At 46.0% G+C, this 19,504-nt stretch overlaps 10 protein-coding genes across 10 annotated transcripts; 5 read left to right on the top strand and 5 right to left on the bottom strand.

Moving 5' to 3' along the window:
• Positions 1 to 208: 208 nt before the first annotated feature.
• On the top strand, positions 209 to 1,109 carry C8R40DRAFT_830467 (uncharacterized protein). The gene is made up of 3 exons (XM_046236359.1): positions 209 to 555; positions 618 to 710; positions 778 to 1,109. The coding sequence occupies exons 1-3, from the start codon at positions 283 to 285 to the stop codon at positions 901 to 903; spliced, it is 492 nt and encodes a 163-aa protein (XP_046089281.1). The 5' UTR covers positions 209 to 282; the 3' UTR covers positions 904 to 1,109.
• A 2,857-nt stretch (positions 1,110 to 3,966) lies between these two features.
• Positions 3,967 to 5,133, bottom strand: C8R40DRAFT_1067228 (uncharacterized protein; the record flags this gene model as incomplete). The annotated part of the gene is made up of 3 exons (XM_046225881.1): positions 3,967 to 4,289; positions 4,340 to 4,426; positions 4,482 to 5,133. 3 exons carry the CDS (start codon positions 5,131 to 5,133, stop codon positions 3,967 to 3,969), a joined length of 1,062 nt encoding a protein of 353 aa, XP_046089280.1.
• Positions 5,134 to 5,603: 470 nt separating this feature from the next.
• Positions 5,604 to 7,826, bottom strand: C8R40DRAFT_1091679 (Metallo-dependent phosphatase). Its single transcript, XM_046227515.1, has 11 exons — positions 7,625 to 7,826; positions 7,321 to 7,516; positions 7,231 to 7,262; positions 7,094 to 7,182; positions 6,885 to 7,019; positions 6,815 to 6,833; positions 6,722 to 6,763; positions 6,518 to 6,668; positions 6,386 to 6,444; positions 6,175 to 6,300; positions 5,604 to 6,117 (listed from the first exon to the last, which is right to left on the bottom strand). The coding sequence occupies exons 1-11, from the start codon at positions 7,683 to 7,685 to the stop codon at positions 5,897 to 5,899; spliced, it is 1,131 nt and encodes a 376-aa protein (XP_046089279.1). The 5' UTR covers positions 7,686 to 7,826; the 3' UTR covers positions 5,604 to 5,896.
• Positions 7,827 to 8,118: 292 nt separating this feature from the next.
• On the top strand, positions 8,119 to 8,870 carry C8R40DRAFT_1038799 (ribosomal L18ae/LX protein domain-containing protein; the record flags this gene model as incomplete). The annotated part of the gene is made up of 4 exons (XM_046223779.1): positions 8,119 to 8,252; positions 8,336 to 8,387; positions 8,477 to 8,653; positions 8,721 to 8,870. 4 exons carry the CDS (start codon positions 8,119 to 8,121, stop codon positions 8,868 to 8,870), a joined length of 513 nt encoding a protein of 170 aa, XP_046089278.1.
• A 654-nt stretch (positions 8,871 to 9,524) lies between these two features.
• C8R40DRAFT_1067226 (uncharacterized protein) lies at positions 9,525 to 10,240 on the bottom strand (the record flags this gene model as incomplete). The annotated part of the gene is made up of 2 exons (XM_046225880.1): positions 9,525 to 10,060; positions 10,120 to 10,240. 2 exons carry the CDS (start codon positions 10,238 to 10,240, stop codon positions 9,525 to 9,527), a joined length of 657 nt encoding a protein of 218 aa, XP_046089277.1.
• Positions 10,241 to 10,970: 730 nt separating this feature from the next.
• C8R40DRAFT_1091671 (uncharacterized protein) lies at positions 10,971 to 12,516 on the top strand. The gene is made up of 3 exons (XM_046227514.1): positions 10,971 to 11,167; positions 11,218 to 11,649; positions 11,704 to 12,516. The coding sequence occupies exons 1-3, from the start codon at positions 11,081 to 11,083 to the stop codon at positions 12,235 to 12,237; spliced, it is 1,053 nt and encodes a 350-aa protein (XP_046089276.1). The 5' UTR covers positions 10,971 to 11,080; the 3' UTR covers positions 12,238 to 12,516.
• On the top strand, positions 12,517 to 13,717 carry C8R40DRAFT_1235312 (uncharacterized protein). Its single transcript, XM_046233381.1, has 3 exons — positions 12,517 to 12,733; positions 12,787 to 13,221; positions 13,273 to 13,717. The coding sequence occupies exons 1-3, from the start codon at positions 12,629 to 12,631 to the stop codon at positions 13,687 to 13,689; spliced, it is 957 nt and encodes a 318-aa protein (XP_046089275.1). The 5' UTR covers positions 12,517 to 12,628; the 3' UTR covers positions 13,690 to 13,717.
• A 339-nt stretch (positions 13,718 to 14,056) lies between these two features.
• C8R40DRAFT_1167586 (uncharacterized protein) lies at positions 14,057 to 15,455 on the top strand (the record flags this gene model as incomplete). Its single annotated transcript, XM_046231043.1, has 4 exons — positions 14,057 to 14,219; positions 14,274 to 15,155; positions 15,211 to 15,254; positions 15,321 to 15,455. 4 exons carry the CDS (start codon positions 14,057 to 14,059, stop codon positions 15,453 to 15,455), a joined length of 1,224 nt encoding a protein of 407 aa, XP_046089274.1.
• A 518-nt stretch (positions 15,456 to 15,973) lies between these two features.
• Positions 15,974 to 17,354, bottom strand: C8R40DRAFT_1038624 (uncharacterized protein; the record flags this gene model as incomplete). The annotated part of the gene is made up of 3 exons (XM_046223769.1): positions 15,974 to 16,671; positions 16,726 to 17,142; positions 17,204 to 17,354. The coding sequence occupies 3 exons, from the start codon at positions 17,352 to 17,354 to the stop codon at positions 15,974 to 15,976; spliced, it is 1,266 nt and encodes a 421-aa protein (XP_046089273.1).
• A 1,069-nt stretch (positions 17,355 to 18,423) lies between these two features.
• On the bottom strand, positions 18,424 to 19,405 carry C8R40DRAFT_828441 (uncharacterized protein). Its single transcript, XM_046236356.1, has 4 exons — positions 19,352 to 19,405; positions 19,210 to 19,272; positions 18,983 to 19,160; positions 18,424 to 18,925 (listed from the first exon to the last, which is right to left on the bottom strand). The coding sequence occupies exons 3-4, from the start codon at positions 19,101 to 19,103 to the stop codon at positions 18,447 to 18,449; spliced, it is 600 nt and encodes a 199-aa protein (XP_046089272.1). The 5' UTR covers positions 19,104 to 19,160; positions 19,210 to 19,272; positions 19,352 to 19,405; the 3' UTR covers positions 18,424 to 18,446.
• Between the last annotated feature and the right edge of the window lie 99 nt (positions 19,406 to 19,504).

The raw sequence follows: 19,504 nt of genomic DNA, 5'->3' as shown, positions 1-19,504 counted from the left end.
TTTGGAGTGAAAATGTGGGCTATTTTGAAGGTTTGGGGTTCACCTGCGGGCATATGATTTACTTGAAAGGCTGCCTTCAACTGGTGAATTTCAATTCGCGGACGATGGGCTATCGATGCAGATCTCAGTGAATAAATTTGATACTGTCAACAATCGCTGTCCGGTATTTATACTGGACCAGACAAGTAATCGCACTTCCACATTCCCCTTGGACGAATTTATTTCGAGTCCTTAAACAAGCACCTTTTCAACGTTGATTCGGGTTCCTCGTCATTTTTCGCAATGAACATTCCTATTCCGCCTATGCTTGCTCTCCAAGCGAAGCCTGGAAGCTTCCCTTTCGCTTCGAAATATGTTCCTCTACCACACAACTTCCAAACGATCCTTGGTTCACAGGTGCAGGATACAAACACCGGTCCAACCTCCTCAAACAGGAGTGCCACATCTACCAACGGATGGTTCGCACCGCTTTCTCCAGTAGATGGGCAAGGGGCTCCGGTATCTCCCATTTCTTTAAGCCCAAATCATGCCCAGATCTGGAGCACCAACGGCCAAGTATGTTCTTCTGTCTTAGCCTTTACGCTTGGAGCCTAATCCGATCGCTGATATGTCCAAAGATTTTTATTCGAGATCTTGAGTCCGCCTTTGGCACCTATGTCAATGGTACACGAATCAGTGGCGATGTTGCCCTCGCAGACAATGACGTCTTGGTGATTATGGTTTTTTTCCAGTTGTTACAAGTATCTGTTACCAGGGTCTCATCCTTGGAATTTGTAGACTCTGGGGATCGTAGTTGGGAGGAATGCCAACACCCCGACATATGTTACCGATGAGCATCTCAAGCCTGTCATTGCCAAAGTCACCTGTATTGGCATTTCTTCACGCGCGCGCCAGCGTCCTTGAAATTCTCTTTCTGGTCCACATCTGTCGCGCTTTATGTTCACTTCATTCTGTACACATGCATATTCACTGCAAACTACAGACATTCGCAGTAGCCATGAGATCTTCTGACACTTGTAAAACTTACAATTGGGCGTTCGTACTATAAGTCGATAGATCCACAAACTGCTTGCTGTAGAGGTACTAAATATGTAAATCTTGATTGATCATCGAACTTCGTTAAAAAATGCAAAATTGTGCCTGCTCGACTCCAGAAAAGACAATGAAGTCTCCTCACATACTCCGAAGGCGACGATAGACTACATACCTATATGATTGACGGTCAGTTTCAAGTATCGATTGCATCATTTTTTCTGCGAGAGGAAAACGCATTTCCTTTGCTATATCTTCCGAGAGCGTCTGTTACATGTGGTTGCTGTGTATCTAGGTCATCATTGGCTGTCTCCTTAGACATGAAGATCTTCATAGAAGACCCTTATCAATCTCATATAAACAAGAAACTCTTTGTTGTTGACTTCGATTCGAAAATGAACGCCATGAGGCTGCACGAGAAGAACAATGATCGTCGAAGTGTCCATTACTGGGTTGGTTCACAAGAGGTGTACAAGACTGGAATTCCGGGAACCACAGTCATTTAATTGACCAATCGTACTGCTGGCCTTAGGTAGAATATTTAGAATAATCAAAGTATCACCTAGGGAGGTATGCACGAGTCAGTCTAACTTTGAACGGCGGGAGATTTTGAAAGGGTCACTTCTCAGTATTCCGGTACAAGTTTCAAATGGACCATAGTATCTAATCTGAGAGCGAATACACCCCCGAATTTGAGTGGATCATCGACCACCTGGGCGAAAATCCAGTCCTGCGATTACCACTGCAATAGTACATCTCAAAATTGGAAAATTGTCCATGGAAATCATCCAGACGTCCCAATAAATTTCACTACCAGGAAACAGTATAATCTCGAGCAAAGACTCGCCTGTGGGTATAGAATGGGATAGTACAGACTACTCTGGAGTGAGGAACGAAATTCTACACACAACTCGTGGGTTGAGCGGAAGAGAGGGGATAAGGATAAAGTGGGTTGCCACCAACTCGGCTCAGAGATTGTGCAAAGATCGAAGTCACGAACGTGGATAACTTGGATCCAGGCGGAACGAAACCAGTGCTGGCCTCGTCAAAGTTCCTGGAGCATAAAAGATGACGCTAGATGGGAGCAACAGGACCCTAGAAAGTTTGAGACGTAGCGAAATTTCTGTAAGGTTACCAGCAAATCCTTGGGTCCCATCCCCAAACACACAGCTTCCGTTATCCTGCGAGGATCTTACGCGCTGATCTTAAAAAAAACCTCTGAACCTTCTCCTAAAATCACCGTGAGCAGAAGAGAAAGGACCCGCCGCATTGTTTGTTACGCCTTGGGCAGCATACGTATAGGCACAAAGCTTGTCGAGCCATTACGGTGGCCACAGAGGAAGCTTGAGTACCCTTCATACCGATTGATGATTGCAGTAACTTGGGCCTAGGTCTTAAGTGATATGAAGAGGGGTGTAGTATGTAGCGCCGATTGCCATTGCACAAGCAGTACACGAGAAAAGAGCCCTATTCTTAAAAGGAGCACCTTTGACAATATCCATGTGTTCATTTGAAGGTACCTTGCTCGTCCACCCAATAGCTTACGATTTGGTCCAGATGATAAGCCGTAAATCAGAACAACTCCGACAGCTCTTTCTCCACGATAACGAGATCTCTACATCCTCTTACCTCTTCATCCTATATGGGTCTTGATTCTCATGTTGAATGGCGGATTGAGTAACTTTGAAGTATACCACTGTCACTGCTGAAGTTGGAAGCGATATCCTCAAAGGGGTATGATGACGGATCCGATGCTACATTGCGCATTGTGACTTAGCTTACAACTCTAGCGTTATAACCCATCGTGAGGAGGCCTGAGCAGGCCTTTTTGACGGAAGGCGCCCATTGTCGCGGCTCACAAGAGCAGCGATCCAAGAGCCAATTATCATGATGTAGTGCTCATCGACAAACCTAAGCGGGGATTCGTTTAGAGGATTGGGAAGGCGAAGAGTCTTCTCTAGCCTGATCGCGAGGGTTTGAGGGAGACTCATAGTGGAGATTTGAAACTCCGACAGCAGTGCCGATAAAGGCCGATAAGTTCCGGTGTGCTTTTTTCCATGAACAAAACTATCTTCGCGAAAAAACAGCCGCTAGCCAGGCTGGAATGATAGCATAAAACGCTTCCCACTGAACAATGCTAAGATAGTACTACTAGTAACCCTTCGCGTGGTAATGAAGTTCAAAAAAATCGCCCAACACTTCCCCGATAAACAAGGCAAAGGAGACATAACTTGGAGAACATCATCCGCAGCCGTCTTTCCCAAGTCGTTTATGATAGAAAAGTTGCGTCGTGCACCACCCTCGCTACGGAAAAAGATTAAAGTATATGAAGTGTAAGCCTAAATTGAGCAAGGAAAAACCTAGAAGATATCGTTGCATTTCGTGAACATCATTTTGATCATTCGAAAACAAATTGTAAAACCGCGGTCCCGCCTCCTCCCTTCCCCGCACCTGCACCTCGTCACCCTCATCACCATCTCAAAGTGTCCATTGAAGCAAAAAAAAATGCTTCGGAACCAACAACCCGGAGTGAAACCGTGCTGTTGAACATGCAGGACCTGGATACGGTTTTCAAGGGAGTATTCGGGCAGCATTCTGTCAACACCGATTATTACAGGACCGGTTACTAACGAGAGGCGCGCGCAAAGCGGTAGAATGGCGAAAGTTACACCAAGCGATGACCGCAATAGATATGTACAGCACTGTGTACGTGTGTACGACGTTATGCGCAAATATAGGCATATTCCAGCAGTGCAGGCAAAAGCATTATGAGACTACACAGGTATCTGAGGAGGGCAAGTGCAGGCGGAGTGATAGAATGTCAAGCATATCGTAAGTCATAAAGGTCGATAGACCTCGAAAAACCACATTAGCATTTCGTGTCCAAGCCAGAAGGAAAGCTCAACAGGTCTTCGCATTGAACCGCCGCGACATTCAGCAGATGATACAGCAAGTGCAACCATGCGAGTCATCCTCCCTTTGCTGAGAGGTTGATGAGACTTCTGCGTTAGCTGCGGTTCCATGAATCGGCGTTGAGGATGCTTCGTCAACATCATCAGGGCTCGCTAAGACCGAGCTGAATCGGGCAACCAGTCTCGTCCTGGTGCCTTTGTTCTTCTTTTTCTCGTCCCCGCGATCTCCGGAATTGTTCAACCCAGGGACTGTGGGTCGAATGGCAAGATGGACAATGGTTGGCGGATGCGGAGTAATGGAAAGCGAGGATGAGGAAGTAGGGGTATGGATTGGAAAATCACATGCTGAAAAAATCAATGAGTACAATTAAGATAAGATATAATGAGAAATTCACCCTCTAGTGTATCTTCGTCTTGCAAAACTTTGCCTAGATGCAGGATCCTAAGATGGGATGGGGTGGATGGCCGTTCCTCTTGCCAATCTAGACGTAAGGAAGATTAACTTTGTCGTGTGAGAGCTTGAAGGAAAACACCGACCTGGCCCCGATGGCCATGTATTCCAGACCAGCTCCTTAACCCTGCCCACGGTCGTTTCCGGCTCAAAAGTCATCACTCTCCGCTTCCCAGAAATCATTAGGAAGCAGACGGAAACAATAGGCGCCTGTGGGATTGCTTGGATTTGACCTTCTGCAGCAATATCGGCAGTAACGGAAGGTGTTGTTCCTTCACCGTTTCCGTCTTGTGCTTCAATGCCAGCCTCAATGTCCGGACTATCTCCCATAGCCGTAGTATCTACCCTTGTATATGAGGTCCTTGCTGAATTTGTTGTACTGTAGCCCTGGCCTCGATTCAGTGTGCCGTAGAGGTACTGAATATACGGCGACGACTGCTGTTGTGGGGCAAGTCCTGAGACGGTGTAGTTACGTGGCAGACCGAGGTCAGTAGAAGGAGTAGAAGAAGCTTCTGTCGCTGTCGTTCTTGATATTCCCTGTGATCCGGCAGGCTGTTGTGCAAGGCTCTGATGAGCAGCTGTATTATTTGTCGTCAAGCCGACCTCGTCTTCGTTATCCTGGTCGGTCTGGTCGGTCTGGTATCCGTAGAACCGAGCAGCAGGTGAAAGAGTCGAAGAATTTGTTCGACCGGGGGAAGTAAAAGGACGAGGAATACTTTGTGGAAAAGTGCCGGCCATACGGTATTTATACAGTGCAGAAATTTCGTGTGGGGAAATGACAGCGGATTTGGTCCTGTAAACGATAGCCGACTATATGTAGTCCTTCAGTAAACTTCTGGTGTGGTGGATATTAGAAAAATTAGATGTATGCTTGAGGCTTGAGCGCTTGAGCTCCAAGTATCTACCCGTCAGATGATGAACCCTGTCGACTTTGTATGTAGTGAGACTTTTGGATTGATTCCCAGCTGTCTGTCAAAAACTGTTTGTAAAAAAGAGGAATGGAAAACGAAGATGGTCTACCAACCACTAAGATTTATATGTAGCCCCCCATTTTCAGCGGACAATCTTCTGAGGAGAGAAGTTTCTCGCAGGTCCGTTCTACGGGCAAGATCCGGCTTATCGGACCTCGGTCGTTCTAGATCTGAGCCACTAGCACGTGATTCAACGATGTGTCATTAGTCTGTGGTGACTTTACCTGACTTTACAGAGCCATGTATCATCTGTCTTATATCGATCCATCCTATCAGTAATTCGTCTATGGAGATGAGTTATGTACCCTTTTGTCTTGGATTTTCTCACATGAGTACAGCAATTAGTGCTCTACCATAATCGTAATTACGAGGGCAAAACAAACTGCAGACAATACTGTTACAATTTACGAAGTTCACAGAGGAATTCCACTGGGTCCTGGAAAAGGAAAACGACCATACCGATTCGACCTGATTTATTGAATACTCCTCCACAAGAAAATGAAGCCCGTTTTTTCACTCACATTCACAGCTCACGAATAGCCCTCGTCTAATGTGACATTTGCCCTGATCTCCCCCTCTTCTAGTCTAATCCATGTCTGTACCCCTCCCTTCGGCTCTGTCGAACTAAACACCAAATTCCGCACACCATACCCCCAGGAAGGGTCTCCATACCCTCCGTACCCAGCATGTTTGTCGAAACAGAATATAACGTTTTTGGTAGGTTCACGGATACACCATTCGTCCCCGTGGTCTGTGGTGATATGACGACATAACGCAGGTCGTGATGGAGTAGAAAGGAGGGACGTACCATGTCCAGATATTACCGCATGTAAGTTCTTGACATTTGCATTTAACGAGTTCCAAAACGCATTGTCTTGCCCGACATCGTCTTCGTCTGTGGTGCTTTGTGTCGATCCAGAACCCAAAATGTCCGCTGGTTTCGTACGAGAAATTAAATTGAGCCTCGATTATAAAACGAAAAGCAGTGTAAAGGACTATAGAAAAATATGGACATGTACCATTTAACCCGGGTTCCTTTGTGCTATTTAACCGTGCTTGAAGATTCTGTATTAAATGTCTGTGCACAACAGTCCAATGATGAGCTGCGTATGCAAATCAATCACTTTGACGTAGTACATAGGTAGACTTACGGTGGAATGTGCACAAACGCCAGTGCGCCACGGTTCTCTGCCGGACCCCAGGCGTCATTCATTGTCGCGCTCTCGCTCTCGATCCAGGCTGCAACGGATTCATCTACCCAGTCAGGAATGGCAGTGCTATTGTCGCCATAAGAGAAACCTCCTGTAAATAATCAATAGAGCTTCGACCAGAGAAGGGGGGGGGGTTTTACGTACCTCGAGAGTCAAAAAACCATAAAACGAGTACGGGGGACAGATCTAAATATTCTATTCAATTATATACTGCCCAGAAAAGAGACTGGTCTATACCAGACGCCTTCTCGTATACCTGTCAACGAACCATGATCATTGGGAACAATGCAATCGAAAAACACCTTACTGGAACCCAATAACTCCCTGGTCCCTCAACACCACCTACACCAGCAGGCGCAACTCGAGTATAAGTCAGCGGTGCAACTTGCTGCTCCCTAAGGATCTCCTGCAAATGTGTGATGTTCTTCTGATTGTCGTGGTTCTGAGATAAGGGAACGCAAGTACATAGAACCAAGTGTTCAACCATGGCATCATGTGAAAAGTCTATCGACTTACCCCTTGTGTAGAGCAGAACGGTATCTGTGCGGCATTTAGAGGGGCAACAATCCTGTCTATGAGCAGCGTTGCGTTATCTTTGAAGGCGTCTAAGGGGAGGAGATTCAGCTAGGTTCAAAGCAGATCGAGATACCTACTTTCACCCGTGATCAAGTCTCCGTTCAATACCCTATGTAGGCAAACGTTTCGTGATAACCAGTTGCAATGAAGCCTAATGAAGTCCCTACACGAAATCTGGCTTCTCACTTGGCAACACCTTTTCCATAAGCCTCGTACTATTCGCGTCCTGTTCGGGTCCCCAGGAGTCCCAAGGGTTTTCCCCCCAGTGCATATCAGAGAAGACAGTGAGCTTGAAGGTGCCGTCTGGGCGGAAAGTAATACGAGGTTTATCAGGATAAGGATCTTGAAGAATTCCGAGGTTTTCTGTAACGCGACGTTGAGGAATTAAGGCTTCTGAAATTCCCAGGTGTCAGTGGAAGAACTTCCAGTGTGGTAAGTAACTGGACATACTAAGATTTGGGACGGAAGCACCGTTTGAAGCTGTCCAACGGATGAGCCAGGCCAAAATGAAGGGAGGCGCGAAAGATTTCATGGCGAGAGCACAAACCAGAGAAGACTCCTTGGGAGCATCACGCACATGTCTCGGCCAGACGAGCTTCCAATCAACTTCAGCCTTCTAATGACCATCGAATTCAAATTTCAAAGTCACCAAAGTTATTGCAAGGCTTAACAAAGCAGTCGTGAGAACTTTGCGCCGGGCCGCTTATCCGCCGCCAATCGTGTAGTCCTCAGTCATTTTTCGTCGTTCGAATAACACTCTTCAAGAAAACGCGAAGTAAGTCATTTATGCACTGTTGAAGTCCAGAATCCCAATCCAATGTGCTTCGATTGTTGGCTATACGATTTTGAATGGGAAAGATTGGAGGATTTGGGGGCTGGAGGGCTGGATGGGTGGATTAAAAGGCGGATGTACTTTTTTAGGAACACAGTAGATTGACAATCGCATCTTTCTCTTCTGCACAGACATGGGGCTTCAAGAATACCAAATTGTCGGACGCCATCTTCCGACCGAGTCCGACCCGACTCCCAAAATCTATCGCATGCGCATCTTTGCGGCGAACGAGGTTGTTGCCAAGTCGAGGTTTTGGTATTTCTTGAGGTACGTGTATATTGCTCGACAGGAGAGTTCACTGCTGTCGCTTTCCCAAACTTATCAACAGGCTCACTGCTTGTTCTCTGTAGGCAATTGAAGAAGGTCAAGAAAGCCAATGGCGAGATCATTGGTGTCAACGTTGTTCGTATCTGGTTTTACAACTTTTTTAAGCCCCTTGCAGCCCTCAAGAGGCAGGCGGAATGGGATCGCTAATCTCTTTTGAAATATAGATCCATGAAAAGAAGCCGCTAAAGGTGAAAAACTTTGGCATTTGGCTCCGGTACGACTCTCGGTCTGGCACGCACAACATGTATAAGGAGTACCGTGAGCTGACGAGGGCGGATGCTGTGAAGAGCATGTACCAGGATATGGCTGCCAGGCATCGTGCGAGGTTCAGGTCGATTCATGTACGTTCATCTACAATTCACCGAGGTGCTTGAGCAAGGAAGAGTTAGGATGTTGACCGTCTCCTAGATTCTCCGTGTCGTGGAAATTGAAAAAACCGAAGACGTCCGTCGTCCCTACATCAAGCAACTCACGGTTCCGAAACTCAGATTCCCTCTCCCTCACCGCGTCTCCAAATTCAAGTCAACCTTTGTCGCTCACCGTCCTTCGACTTTCTAAGTCGGTCAATCGTTGGCGCCGAAGGGAGGTGTTGGTGTTTATGGTAGCAGATCCATTGCTATGCGCATTGTCCTCTATGTACTACTGCTATGTATGAACTATGCTCACGACAGAACTGCGAACACCCGTTTACCATACAATATACCAGACTTCGTCACTCCAGTGGTGCTGTGGTATGTATGAGTTTGTTATAGTTGAGCAGACCTGCCCTATTGATCTGGATTCGGAGGTGCCCAAACCGGAATCTGATTGATTACGGGGTATGCATTTAGAGTCACCAGCTGCTGTAGAACAAGTTGAGGACCAAAAATGATGAATGAGGCTTTATGTAGGCGGAAGTACTAGTGAGACTTTATTTAAGAGGCTTTTTTGATCTGATGATCATACATATGCTCATTCAGCCTCGTCTGCTACAGGCTTGTGCAAGGTAGTGCGAGCAGCAGGTTTGGACAGGTATTATATAGCAAACCTTCTTTCAAAAAAACCAAAAGAGCGTTGGACGAGATCTATGTACAGTAGGACAGAACGATGTGTGTTATCACTAGAGAAGTCTAATATCTACACAACGGTGGGAGACACTGGTCAAATGAAATGTACTGTAAGGTGGTGAAGAATAAGATACGAGTAGAGAATTGAAGGGTGGAATAGTCAATATCACTGGGAGGATTGAAGGGTGGGAATGGCCCGCGCATGCTGCATGGCATTGTAGTGTGCAGTCCAAAGAGGTGGCACTTCTTTCGATATCGACCCGTCCGCTCCATACAGCATGCTGTCATTAAGCATGAGGTGCATCATATGATTGTAAAATTCCAAGATATCTTTTGACTGGGACACAGCACCGACGAATGCCCTCCAACGTTGCTCTCTCTCCCGATCATTGCCCCAGTTGACTGTAGCTTGAAGTCCTGTGATTTGTATGAAGCCCGTTGTTTTCCTCTTAGGAAGTTGGAATGTTTGGAGAGATTCAACCTGGGTCCAATCGGATTTCATGGTAGCCACGAAACATTCTATGCCAATGCATATGGCCCAGTTCTCGTCTTTGGAGACGATGCCATTGAAACTTCGGTCAGATCTAGCGAAATTTCCATGAATACGAAGTGAGCCGCTTTCCCACTGGGGCATATCAGTCTTCCAAGTCCATCGCATGAGCCCAAGTCGACGGAATCGGTTGTCTTTATCCTTGCTATTACCTGCAATATAATTATAAGGTTAATTTTAGCCGGAAAAGGAATGAGGCCGATTGACTCACGGTATGGCAGCAATGACGGCACCTGCGTTTTAAGGTCGTAGGGAGGTGACAAAGTAATGGGAGAGGAAAATACTCCAAGTAGGACGGCAAAGATGATGGCCACAGCAGTTACACGCAGCATTGACGTTGTTGGAACTCAAACAGATGAGGATGCAAGGCGAGAGATATTCCGATAAGCGGTTGAGCTGAACTTTACTGATGTGGTCAAGATTCGACGCACGAATGATCAGCGAATGGGGCGAAGAAGGCGAAGAAAGGGATTTGCAGGATGAGTGATAGAAGAACGAGTTGTCACTGGTGTAAGAAGAAAAAAGTTAATCATGATTGAGTGCGTAAGATGCCCGAAATTTGACATTACCACTCTATAACGACCAGCGTATATAGCCTGCAGACTTCGAAGAGAGTTGAACGTTGAAAGAGTAAACAAGGTATGAAAATTTAAAAGTGAGGCATTTTCCGATTTATCTCATCCGACAGATTATTCCGATGGAAGGGCCTTCGCCTTGTAGTATGTGTTCCTAGATGCGTGTTCCTTGCAGACTAGTCCTGAAGTGTCCCGGTTTTCAAGTTGAGTAGGGGAATTATCCGTAGTCTATGCATGTCGATGTTCTAGCTCAAACATGATCTTGAACCTCAAGTATCTCTTTCGGATACCCAACACTTATTACCCCTCCTTGACCGACAGAGAATTGTCGTTTTCAAAAGCTCAAGGAACTGTTGACGTCCCGGTATAGTTTGCAGCTGACAAGCGTTACCTGCCAGTGTATGTACGCCGGATGGATTGGAGCGATAGTCAACAAACAAGTATAACCAGAGTATAACGTACGAGCTGCGATCTGATTTTCTCGGGGCCGCGCTAGTGTCACGGTACCCTCTAACTTTCCTTCATACATATATTCTTCACGAACATGATTTACATTCGAACATCGAACATTACTCATTCTTCCAGTCAACCATCCCGATGATCATACAAACGGATAAAGCTTTACAGGACGGGTCGAGGACGCTGAGAAATTTGTTGAAACGCAGTGGATATTCGGAAGAAATTGTGAGTTAGTTTCACTTCGACGTACTAAAATGAACCTAATTTCTCGATAGGACTCACCCCCAGATTATGAAGAAATCGAAGGAACTGACGCACTACACGAATCGACCCCAATATCAATATCAAACACTTCGTCATCCTCCACTGCGACCACACCGATACCAGGACCACCAGTATCGCTCGCTAGACCTCATTCTGCTCGCGCAGTCACCAACAATGCTTCCAAAAATAGTCCTGCTAACAATATCTCTATCAGTCACCCCTTTGGTTCTATCAACTGCGCATACACGGTTGATCCTACACTCACACAGTTCCCTTCATCCAGCAGAGGAACACGAATTCAGTCGAATGTCAAACTCAGAACGAATGTTGGCTCAATTGATGCCGATTTGACTCTAATGCATGGAGCAAAAGAGGACAACTCCACTCTGTCCAGTGCTACGATGGATATCTCGTCAAAGATGGGGACAGTGAACGTTACGCTCGTAAGTTCCTATTGGGAATATGCTCTCGTTACTCACCCATTAATTACCATGCAGCGAAGACCTTCCTCCGCCCTTCCAACCATCCGTCTATTCGCTTCCTCTCGCGCAGGCTCATTATCTGTACGAGTACCGGCCAACTTTCACGGGTTCATCACCGCATACACAAAAATCGGTCGTTTGACGCTGGAGCCTTCGCTACAGTCTTCGGCAGTGGTGCTCAAGGAGGAAATCAAAGTGAAGAGGGTGTTTATCGGTGACCCGAATGTATTGAGGGGCTCGGCGGATACTAGATTATTTCAGACGCGGATAAGGGAAACTAAAAATGGAGGATGGGAAGGTGATAGGATCGTGTTAAGAACACCGGTGGGAAATATAGAATTGGGATATATTGAAGAGAGACATGCCCATACTTCGCAATACGACGTCGTGACAGAGTCTAGAGCCGCATACGGCCGAGGACGAGGGCATAGAGGACATGGTGGACGTGGTGGACGTGGAGGCGGAGGTCGCGGCAGACGTGGCATTAATGAAGATGGTCGAGGTAACAATCAAGGTGTATTCTTCGCTCCAGAACCTTCTTCATCTTAAGGTATGTGTGCTCGTGTACTATAACGCGTTATTCAACTGATCAGGTTCGTAGCTGGCTTCATCCTTTGATTGAATTTGAAACGTTGCGTCAACCACGAGCCGCAACTTGATGATAGCTATCACGCAGCCATCGTCTCTGTGCCGTTAACTTGCCACTGTATACATATGGTTCATGGAACATTCATAGAAGGAGATAAAGGAGACTGCGCACGCTTAGTAACGTTCTCTTTGTGACTTGTACTTTTACTCACCGGAACTTGCAAACTCTTCTACCGCTGTGCTTGAACCTTCTGAGCTGTCCCCTCTGCGGACTACGCTTTGATACGGGATATAAAAAGTGTCCTTTGTCCAATTATCTTCTGTCTCATCAAGTTTTACACATACCTCACTAATGATTATCCCAACGAAAGAGCTCGACGACTCAGAGTACAACGGCAAACTTGATGACGATTCCCCGACAGAAACTGGTACAGTGCGTGGGGTAAATTTAAACGAAGTGGGTCCCCTTTCCGAATCAGCTACTATACTACTAAAGAATACCTAAAACAGGTCGAACCTCCGCCGGAATATTCACCGCCAAATCCATATTATCCAGATAAACAGAAAAAAAGCACCTATCCCGAGGTGGCTTCCAAACCTTCTGATGACCTCGAGCTGAAAGGCGTAAACTTTGTCTATAGACACATTTATTTCGATAGTATCTACGCTACGTATATCATTGACCCGAGCGTTCAAGATGTCTCTCAATCTATCCTTCCCGGAGCGAGCAGAGATGATAGGAGATCAAGATCGAGAACAGGGCCACGAAAAGGGAAAACCTTGAAGAACCTTTGCTTGCAGTCGGAATGTGGGGCGATCAATGTTGGCGTGAGTGTGTTTGATACCGAAATCGCAGCAATGGCAACAGAAGGAAAGAGAAGCCACCGGCCGAGAAAAGTGTTGTTGGATGTCCGGACAACGTTTGGACCGATTGATGTTAGATTGGTACGTGTCCTCGAAAATTAGATTGATTTATGCCTTTGAATGCTCTACTAGCGTTTAGCATCTTTACCTCCTCCTCCGGGCCTCCGAGTTTTCCCAGAGTCAACCGCAACTCGTCTCCCAATCAAGCTCTCCGCCTCATCCAAGTGCGGTCCCGTGCACATATCCCTCCCAGCTTCGTTCTATGGATTCATCTTCTTCTCGGTGCCTCTGGGTGAAATTGTTCTATCCACGCAGGTACAGAAAAATGTTAGCTGGGATCGTATGTTTAGCCGCACCATAACAAAGAACAGTGGATCTAGGACAGTTTTTGTTGGGGATTCTGAAGCGTTGAGAGGGAGAATTGAGGGTGGTAGTGATGGTCCAGATAGCGCAGATGATAGAGTAGACGTGGATGGACCTTGGAACGGAGATGAAGTTCATTTGGATGCTTGGTGCGGGTCGGTGCTTGTTGATTACGTTGATGAATGAATATCATCCTTTAGCTGAAAATTACAAGCTCAGAGAATATAAGGAACTGTGGTACCTTCAACCGTGGAGCAGTACGCTACGATCTCATCTCCTAGCTACTACAATCACCTCCCCAACAAAATTTAGGCACCTGTCCAGCGGACCGTCACTGCCTCCCTCTTTCCCGCATGCGAAGGCGGGAAGGTATCTGACAGCCTGCCGGTTACCATAAGTTCTTATGTTGGTTAGTATCTCGAAAGTAATGATGAGAAAACATGAATTTGAACAGGTAAACCTGTGGCCTCTATCGAGTCAACCCCCTCCAACATACGTCCTGCCACTGTATTTTTAGTCAGAGCTAGATTGTTCCCACCTACTAGACGCGACGATGCCCCCTCTTTCCGATGTTTGGCTACTTCTTGACAACTCCCAAATGACCTCATCATTCTCGATAGGTAACTGGGTCACAAGCCTGAGTGGAGGAGCGTGGCTGGGATCCACTGCCATAACCATTGGGAGCCCAGGTGGCAACATCGTAGTCTCTTTCCAAGGTACATAACAACTCATTCCTCAGAGAACTACATTCAACAATATTTAATCTGTAGGCACCTCGATATCATTTGCAGGTAACACTCCCTCTTCTTCCAATTCTCCAACCTGGTTCCTCGTTGGAATCGATTTGAATTCCCCGTACAATGTTTCATTCCCGAATCCCGGCATACTGCAAAGTTACACGCAATGGTATCAAACTCCGACACTCCCTGACGGACTGCACACCGTTAATCTATCCAGTATTGTTGTCAATTTGGACTATGCAATCATCACGGCCGGCGCCACGACACCTTTGAGTGGTTCTACCATTGTGGTGGATGACGAGAGTCCAGAGATCTTATACAACGGAAACGGATGGAAGACTAGTGACAGCGGGATAGATATCGGAGGCGGTTGGGTCAATGGGCTGCCTTTAGCAAATACCACTCACCGTACAAGCAACATGGGCGATGGGTTCAGTTTTCAATTTGCCGGCAAGTCAAAACTATGCTCCGAATCTCAAAATTTTAACCTCGTTGTAGGCAGTAATATTTCCGTCTATGGTGTTTTTGAGTGGACGGCCACTGGAAGTGTGGGCGTTGATTTTACACTCGACGGTGTTACAACTTCTTCTAGTCTCTTTGTTCCCGTCGGCTCCACCATCTCTCATCCGGAAATCCCAAATTATCTGCACTTCTCTTCTGGGACACTGAAAACAGGTAATCATACTCTCATTATGAGCATCACTGAATCCGATGGGAATCAGAGCTTTGTTCTTGATTACTTGACCTACGAGCCCTCATTCTCCTCACTTGTGGAAAAACCTAATTTCACTTCTCCCGCGAGCCCTGTGGCATCTGGATCGGAGATTTCTCCATCGGCATCGAACACGGGATCCCCAGTAGCAATGACGCACAAAAGGAATATTAGGGCAATTCTAGGGGGTGCAATCGGCGGTGTGCTGGGTGTAGTTCTGATTTTTGTTGTCCTGCGGTTTTCACTCTTGCGTAGGCGGATTCAGAAGGCAAATAGGGAGCAGCGCGTTGAAGGAATCAGTAAGTGATTTCCTCTCTCCCAATAAACTAGAGATACTTACGGTCTCTCTGCCTCAAGTTATCCAGCCAAGTGTTACTATTTATCAACGGCCTCTAAAGTCTACTAAGATTCACACAAGCCACATCACTCAATCAGTCACAAAAAGTCTTTCAGATCCTGGCCTGGAGGCACCCCCTCCACCTTATGATAAACTAAATTGAGTCCTGGTCTCAGGACTGCCGCTCCTGTGGAATTACTTGTGTGTGATTTGCGGCCGAGAAATTGGATTTAAAAAACACCCTGTCGGAACCAATAGCAGAGCACTGATGCAAGATGTCCTCATTATGTAGTATTTATGTCACTGTAACAGTTGTAGTGAGTTTGTATGTGGAGGGTAGCTAGAGAGGAGAGATGCAGAATACTTGCTGGATCACATTACTAATGCACATTGTCTGATATCTCTTCCTTCTCTTCCTTATAAAGAAAGATCCTTCTTTTGAATGTCGAGGTTCTTCATCGTTTGAAGGTTCAGGGTTCTAGCCTGGAAAATCTGCTTCGGGTCGCATACATAATCATGCAGTGGTCTTTTATGGATTCAAGTGGCCAGTAATAACTTGAAAGAAGATGGTTTCATGTAGTGAAATTCAATCAAACAAGGAATTATAACTGTTGGGTAAGACTAAGGTGACATTGGCTCTCAAAGATCGAAATCTGCCTATTAACCAAATTTTTGACTAACTCAGTTCATCATATGCAGGAGGTTCTTCCCAGCCAGAGATTCTTGTAGGAGCTGGTGGTGCAATGCTATCTGTATGGGTTGTAGCAAATTGTGGTGTTTGAATTTTTCGATGCAGATGCTGAAACGGTTGGAAGACTTGGTATAGAAAGGCGGTGGTGAATCCGATAATCTTCCTCGCAAAAAATAGGATAACCTACTGCTTTCCTGCAACCGCCGCTCAATATCTGCCCTGTGTCTCCGCCAACGCCATAGGAAAAACAACAGGGAGATGAATATACCTATCAAGCCACCAAGTACACCTCCCACAATTGCCCCAATATTCATGCCATTGTGGATCATTGCTCCTGTCATTCCCGTATTCGACGCCGACGATAAAGGACTATCAGGTGCAGACGAGGCAGAGGCAGTGAAATTCGGCTTCCCCGCGAGGAAGGAGAAGGACGGTTGATATGTCAAGTAATCGAGGATGAAGCTCTGGTTCCCATTGGCTTGGGTGATATTCATAATGAGAGTATGATTACCCGCAAGTAAATTTCCTGAAGAAAAGAGCTGATAGTTCAATATTTCTGGATGAACGACGACAGTATTGAGAGGAACAAAGAGACTAGAGGAAGTTGTTTCGCCGTCAAGGACAAAATCGACATCCACGTTGCCTGTAGCTGTCCACTCGAAGACGCCATAGACATTGATATTTGAACCTACAAATCGACAATATTGAGAATTGCGATTCACGTACTAACATTGCGACTGACCGGCGAATCTAAAGCTGAACCCGTCACCTACGTTGCTCGTTCGATGAGTAGTGTTCCCTAAAGGTGGTCCATTGACCCAACCACTTCCGAGAATTATCTCAGTGTCACTAGTCGCCCAACCATTCCCAGTATAGGTAATCTCTGAGCTTCTGTCGTCGACCACGATAGTGGAACCATTCAATTGCGTTGTAGCACCTGCGGTGATGATGGCGTAGTCCACATTCACGAAAATACTCGACAGGTTGACGAAATGCAACCCGTCAGGGAGTATTGGAGTTTGATACCATTGGGTGTAAATTTGTGTTCCAGCATCCGGAAATGAAACATTGTACGGGGAGTTCAAATCAATCCCAGCGAGGAACCAGGTTGGAGAAGTTGTACTAAGGGAAATGTCACCCGTGAATGATATCGAGGTGCCTAGTATAGAAAAGTATATTATTCAGCGCCGCACCCTGGAAGTGTTCATTCTGAATCATACCTTGGAAGGCGATGGAGATATCTCCGCCAATTGTCGAAGAGGTATTTCCTATCCAAGCCCCAGTGTTAGCTGGTAAGACTTTTTGACTTCCAGCCGAGAACGTCATTTGGGGATCGTCGAGAAGGAGCCAAACATCAGAAAGGGTAGACATTGATTGTATTTTCGGAGGGGCTTTGAGCAACAGATGAGATAAATGCCAAAAGGTGGACTAAGAAGGAAAAATCCAAAGAGAAGAGGGAAATGCAGTGAGCACAGCTGCAGTTCCTTACATTCTCGAGGCACTGTGTGGACTGGCTTAATGGCATGTCAAGTGCAAGAAACAAAACAAGGCAGTATCAATAACAGGAGCCTATGTATATGAAGTCACTTTTCGTTGGAAAATGACAGACGTGATCAAAATAACAGTAAATGTTCCTCCTTTGATGTTAGACGTGAGCTTTCAGCTATTGTTGCTTCCATGCAATGTGCACCGAACACTTGGTCCTGAAACTATTTGAAGCAAGAGAACATCATGAGATGGATTGATATAAAATATGCAGTATACTTCAACTTTTTGTGACTTGCAGGACGTGATATACCTCACCTCGCTGAATGTGTCGAACTTGAGGGGGGATTGCGCTATCGGAGTCGCAACTGCGACCGACGGGCTTTAACTGGATAATTTTGGAATGACAATGCCTACTAACAAGGATCAACGATGGAAGGGGTGTTAACAAAGAGGGTTCAAGAAAAGGAAAGGAAAGATAACGATATAGTCCCCTCAAAGAAGAGCCGGGGTTCAACATGCCACCCACATTGCATTTTATGCCAGTGCATGCCATGTATGAACAAGTCCAAGATTGCTGTGATCAGTGCATCAACAACAACCTTTCATCAAATCAGACCTAGATATGAAGCTACAATCAAGAAACGGACCACATGACACAGATAGACATATTCTTCGAAGTAAGTCGGGAGTTAGTACAGATCATTCTGAACACGATCTTCGTCCTGCACGAAATCCCGGAAGAAAGTCACGCGAAAAGGAATTTGAGAGATGGCAGGCGATATTCTTGCGTACGGGTGGGCGCGATGACACCAGATCTTCGAATCTTTGACTTGACGACGTTCTTATGTGAGGAGATTATCTGCTGGAAGAGGTCGAATCTGTCCAGTAACACCATAGTCAATGTTGAAAGCAAAGGATGTGCACAATAACTATAGAAAGACATTGAAATTGTAAGACGATCTATACATACAAATATCATCCAGTGGTGGAGGCGCGTGCAGCTTTCATTGCATTGTAGTATTTGTCCCACTCCGGCAACGCTTCCAGCCTCTCCCCCTTCTGATCCATCGAGTAAAGCATGTTATGTCGGAGCAAGATGGTAACCACATCGTTTAAGAACCCGAGATCATCATGAGACCCATATGCGGTGTGCTTGAATTCGTTTACGACTGCGACTTTCATCGAGCCGAGTCCCCAATTGACCTTAGCTCCAAGATCTGTGATTGGTATTTCGTTTCGTTCGGTCTTCCATTTAGGGCGCATGAATTCGTGGTAAACTTCAATTCCAATCATGCCATTCAAAGCTAACTCGAAGCATTCCGTGTGTATACATATGCCCCATCTCTCATTCTTGTCGACTTTGACGTTAGATCTGCTGTCGAGGACAGTAAGTTCGCCATCCTTCAGCACTCGCCGGATGAGCCAGAGGCGTAATCCAATAAAGCGAACCTTAGCTGCAAAAGTGATTCATTAGATAATATAGACAACGGGGCTGGAATCTGCATGCTCACAACCAACACGACGCTCGAGACCGGCGAATGAGGGGTAAGCTGGGAAAGCCACAGGGGAGGAAAGAACACCAAGTAGAATGGTGGAAATGATGAGTAGAACAGATAAACGCGAGGTCCACATTGTAGTTTGAATGCAAATTGTACGGAAACGGCGACGTAAACTACAAAGGGTTGAATCCTGTTGAATCATGGTCAGTTTGAACACAACACCTCACGATTTGACCAACCACTAAACTAAACAATTGCTAATGAACGAAAAAAGCTCAAGCAAAGACAGGAGATCAAAGGTACTTTTTCAAGGACGACAGTAGACCAGATCAAAGCATTAGATACATAGATCTACTATGTTGAACAAAACCGAAAGCTCACCACAGCGAACAATTTTGGCCGAAGAGGTGTTTGATTATTTTATAGCAGATTACACTGGTGGACGAGTCCATGAGTGAGGTAGAGGGATCGCCAAAAAGTCAACGCACCACAAGAGGTCCAGCCTGCAGATGGGGTGCACTGTTGAAACTTGAA

Source organism: Lentinula edodes (genome assembly GCF_021015755.1).
Source record: "Lentinula edodes strain Le(Bin) 0899 ss11 chromosome Unknown C8R40scaffold_7, whole genome shotgun sequence".
Lineage (NCBI taxonomy): Eukaryota > Fungi > Basidiomycota > Agaricomycetes > Agaricales > Omphalotaceae > Lentinula > Lentinula edodes.
This window is presented reverse-complemented; position numbering and strand designations above follow the sequence as displayed.